This window comes from Artemia franciscana, chromosome 17, assembly GCF_032884065.1.
Source record: "Artemia franciscana chromosome 17, ASM3288406v1, whole genome shotgun sequence".
NCBI classification, from domain to species: Eukaryota; Metazoa; Arthropoda; class Branchiopoda; order Anostraca; family Artemiidae; genus Artemia; species Artemia franciscana.
Genome location: NC_088879.1, coordinates 15,152,874 through 15,158,137, shown reverse-complemented (window position 1 = coordinate 15,158,137; position 5,264 = coordinate 15,152,874). Strand labels below are relative to the sequence as shown.

The window sequence follows — 5,264 nt, the reverse complement described above, 5'->3', positions numbered from 1 at the left end:
AAATCGAAATCTTGGCAATAGTGTCCAAGAATTTCTTTCTGATAGACTATAGAAACTCCATTCCAGTTCCAGTATTAAGACATTCAAATATCCCACGATTAACTAGGATTTCAGATTAGGTATTTCTACCATTTCTGTTATTAAATGTCATTTTTGCTTGTTCCCAAGGGTTTGAAAGCGCTGCCCTCCGGTATTTCTAATCATTAGATTTAGTAAATACTGTTAAGAAACTGGAAGCATGCCCAATGCGAGCGTTTTATTTAAGAAGATTCGATACTTAAAAATCTTTTTGTGACCCTCAACGTCGGCTGAATGTCTCAAAGGCAAAGGGTCCATTAGCAAATCCTTCCAAGAGACTACTTATCATTGAAACATGTTAATTAAAAAAACAAATCCGAAACAGAAGTTTTCTAAAGAAAAGTAAAGGTCAGACTTAAGATCAGAAAAAATAGAAACTTACAATAATCAAACTCAAAAAGACAAAAAATTACTACTAAAGAATAAGTGAAACCCAAAAACAAACAGAAATTAAATGAATAATCAGAGCAAAAATACATAAAACAGGTACTAATATGAATTAATAAATATATTTCAAAACAAGTACGGCTCAAGTTGAATATGCAAATCAAGCTTAAAACGAACAAAAATATTTTGCTATTGAGGCATAAATGAAACCCAAAACTAACAGAAATTAAATAAACAATCATTATTGTACCGAAAATACAAGGATGATCTATTATTGCCCCCCATTAAAGATCCAATGAAGTTTTCAGGGAGGCAGTTGAAATAAGAAAAAAATATCACATTCACGGAAAGGTAGCTCTCAATAGAGACACTGAAGAAACCTATTTAAGCCCCATTTATACTGAACTAATTAATTCTGATCGTTTTTGTTTAAACAAACAAAGTCATATTTTGGAACATAACCTAGGCTGTGATGTTGAGCATTTGTCTTTTAAAAAAGTTCTTTATAAATTAAAAAAAAAGAACTGCAACTCAGTATTGTATTTTCATTCAGTTACCCTTTCACCGTTACATGAAAGGGTCGTCATGTTTTAGTTCTTGTGTTTGTTTTACGGTATAATTTTTTATATTATCCTTGAATTTTTATTAGTAATTTTTATTTTATTACCGTGTATTGAGGACGGTCAAGTTGAGGTATTGACCGAAATATTTGTAGTATAGTCTACGTTTACTTTTTTTATTTTTTTTTTATTTTTTTTTTTTGTAAAAATAAAAATCTACGTAAAAATCTACGTAAAAATACGTAGATGGAGAAATAACTTACCAAGTTCTATCATATTCCAAGAGTTTGTTTTTGTGCTCAACTGCTTTGTTCAAACTCTCATCAACAGGTGGCTCTTCAGGTTTAGCTTCCATCAATTTCTTGATCAGTTGCTCAGATTTCTTCGAACCACGTGCTATTATCTCATCATGTTCTTTACTAGTAACCTACAACACATGAATAGATCATTTTAGTAAAATTAAAATATTTACAAGGTCCAGATATATATATATATATATATATATATATATATCTAGAAATAAGAGAATCAAAGCAATTTAACATCACTGAATATGTAAGAAAATTGCTATAGAGATACTGTCACTTATCAACAGCTAAGAAAAAGTTTATTTTCTGGTTTGTTAAGAATGACATATCGAGATTAAGTATAAGGTATCAAATCCCTCTGATGACGTACACAAGCTAATTGAATTAGTAAGTGAACCTCAGTCATAGCTGACACTCAAAACTAGATTTTTAACAATGCTTAAAAAAGAATGAATGTGTAACAGATACTATATAGGAATTTATTTTGAATGAAGAAGGGGAGGAGGTCGTAGGGAGCATGCACACACCACCCGACAATGCTACGCAATGAAAATCAATAAAATATAACTGACTGCCGCCGACGGGGGAAATTAAACAAAACAAGAGCTAAGAGCACATACGGCACTTGTGACGAGGCAAGAAGAGCTAAGAGCGAAGAGATCCTATGGTATGAGCTCTAACAAAATTCTGTGAATCAATAGATTGATTTAAAAAGGAAAATAAGAGGCTTAATGCCGGTCAGTATTTTAAATGAGAGCTCTGAGTCACGATGTCCTTCTAAATATCAAAATTCATTAAGATCCGATCACCAACTCGGAAGTTATAAATACCTAATATTTTCTAATTTTCCCTCTCCCTTTAGCCCCCCAGATGGTCGAACCTGAGAAAACGACTTTATCAAGTCAAATTGTGCAGCTCCCTGACACGCCAACCAATTTTCATCGTCCTAGCACGTCCAGAAGCACCAAACTCGCCAAATCACTGAACCCCTCCCCCCAACTCCCCCAAAGAGAGTGAATCCAGTACGGTTCTGTCAATCACTTATCAAGGACATTTACTTATTCTATCCACCAAGCTTCATCCCCATTCCTCACTCCAAGTGTTTCCCCCTCCAACTCCCCCCAATGTCAAAAGACCTGGTCGGGATTTGAAATAACAGCTCTGAGACATGAATTTCTTCTAAATATCGAATTTCATTAAGATCCGATCACCTATTCGTAAGATAAAAATTCCCCATTTTCACGTTTTCCGAGAATTCCGGTTTCCCCCTCCAACTCCGCCCAATGTCAAAGGATCTGGTCGGAATTTAAAATTAGAGCATTAAAGCACAAGATCCTTCTAAATATCAAATTTCATTAAGATCTGGTCACCCTTTCGTAAGTCACAAATACCTCAATTTTCAAAATTACCTCCCCCCAACTCCGCCAAAGAGAGCAGATCTGGTCCGGTTATGTCAGTCACGTATCTTAGACAGGTTTCTATTCTTCCCATCCAGTTTCATCCTGATCTCACCGCTTTAAGTATTTTCTAAGATTTCCAGTCCTCCCAACTGCCCCCCCCTTAATTACGCTTGATCCGGTTGAGATTTAAAATGAGAGATCTGAGTTACGAGGTCCTTCTACATATGAAGTTTCATGAAGATCCGATCACTTCTTTGTAAGTTAAAAATATGTCATTTTTTCTTATTTTTCAGAATTACCCCCCCCCCCAACAGAGCGGATCCATTCCAACTACGTAAATCACGTATCTAAGACTTCTGCTTATTTTTCCCACCACGTTTCATCCTGATCCCTCCAATCTAAGCGTTTTCCATGATTTTAGGTTCCCCAGCCCAAAACTCCCCCCAATGTCACTTATCCGGTCAGGATTTAAAATAAGCTCTTTGAGACACGATATCCTTCTAAATATCAAATTTCCTTGAAATCCGATCACCCGTACATAGGTTAAAAATACCTCATTTTTCAGAATTAACCCTTCCCCCCCCAACTACCCCGAAGAGAGTGGATCCGTTCCGGTTATGTCAATCACGTACGTAGGACTTGTGCTTATTTTCCCACCAAGTTTCATCCCGATCCCTTCACTCTAAGTGTTTTCCAAGATTTTAGGTTTCCCCTTCCCAGCTCGTAAGTTAAAAATATTTCATTTTTCAATTTTTTCCGAATTAACCAGCCCCCGGTCCCCCCTGCAGATGGTCAAATTGGGAAAATGACTATTTTTAATTTAATCTGGTCCAGTCCCTGATACGCCTGCCAAGTTTCATCGTCCTAGCTTACCTGGAAGCGCCTAAAGTAGCAAAACCGGGACCGACAGACCGACAGAATTTGCGATTGCTATATGTCACTTGGTTAATACCAAGTGCCATAAAAATGTCGAATACAGCCGCCTGTTATCTTCATTGTCTGAATTAATGAGAAATAAATTTCGTAATTCTAGTGTGTAATAAATACTATATAGGGATTTATTTTGGATAAAGAAGAGGGAGGAGGGTTTACAAGGAGCTCTGATGGTGAGTATGCACACACTGCCCGGCTACTCTGCGTAATCAGAATAAAAAAAAAAAAAAAAAAAAAAAAAAAAAAAAAACAAACAAGGTGATTGTCGTTGAGCGGGGAAATTGAATAGAAAAATATCCATACAGTTTAAAAAAGATGATTCTTTCAAGTCCTAGTCGTTTCAAATTGGGCCAAATCTTTTGTCCACGGCCAAAGACAAAGAACCAGGAGATATGTATTTTCGTTAAGCATTATTCAGCATGCGAGCAATTAATTCTTTCAAGCTATTTAATTTAATTGTAAATTATTAGTGATCCGTGTCTCCAGTTGGTCTTCTTTCTAGACACCAGCTTTTCAACAAACTTGATAAAGCAGATTTTCTACTTTTCAAAATTGAAAAACAATATTTCAGTTTATGCTTCTTCTTCTGGTGACTTTTACAGCCGCAACTATTTAGCTCTCTTTTTATTCCTATAGGTTCAGATAATCACAATGGCACTGCTTATTGCAGTTTTAGACATCTTTTTTATGCTCTTTTGGTTTTTTTTTAAATCATTTTGATATTAATAATTTCTTTTTTCTTAAAATTTGAATTTAAGCATCAAAAAAGCCAAAACAAATATTCAGAAAAAATTGATATGGGACACAGCAGGTTACGTTTTGCATTAGAACAGTAATAACAAAAATCCATTTTTAATCCTATTCAATAAACTTAAAACAGAGCAAAAAAAGAAAAGAAAAAAAAAAATAGAAAACGAACACTTCTAAAAATCATAAAAACGGAATTGGCCGAGAAGGAACAGTAAGTAGAGATAAATTCGATATATACATAGAGATAAGTAGAGATTCCATGTTAAGACTCTTTTTTCGTTTACGTTTGAGCTATTAGACTGTATTCAATCCCAACTAATAGACTAAAATTTCATTACCAAATTTCCGCAGAAGAAACATGGGCCAGCACCTTCTTGCGTGCAAACAATGCGACCACATTTAAGACAATTTGAAACCAACCCATGCTTCGATGCTTGACAGGAACACCTATGCCGGCCTGCAAATACAACCATTTATATATATATATATATATATATATATATATATATATATATATATATATATATATATATATATATATATATATATATATATATATATATATATATATATATATATATATATATATATATATATATATATATATATATATATATATATATATATATATATATATATATATATATATATATATATATATATATATATATATATATATATATATATAATATATATATATATATATATATATATATATATATATATATATATATATATATATATATATATATATATATATATATATATATATATATATATATCCACTAAAATTAATCCTAAAAAAACATTAAGCACACATTTTTACTATTTTATATCTTGAGAAAAAC

At 33.0% G+C, this 5,264-nt stretch overlaps 1 protein-coding gene across 1 annotated transcript in view; it reads right to left on the bottom strand.

The window, feature by feature from the left end:
* The window catches only part of LOC136037493 (activating signal cointegrator 1-like), a 35,605-nt gene that overhangs the window by 5,608 nt on the left and 24,733 nt on the right, over nt 1-5,264 (bottom strand). Inside the window, exon 4 of the mRNA XM_065720210.1 lies at nt 1,289-1,452. Coding sequence (XP_065576282.1) covers nt 1,289-1,452 — 164 coding nt within the window. The remainder of the gene's footprint in view (nt 1-1,288; nt 1,453-5,264) is intronic.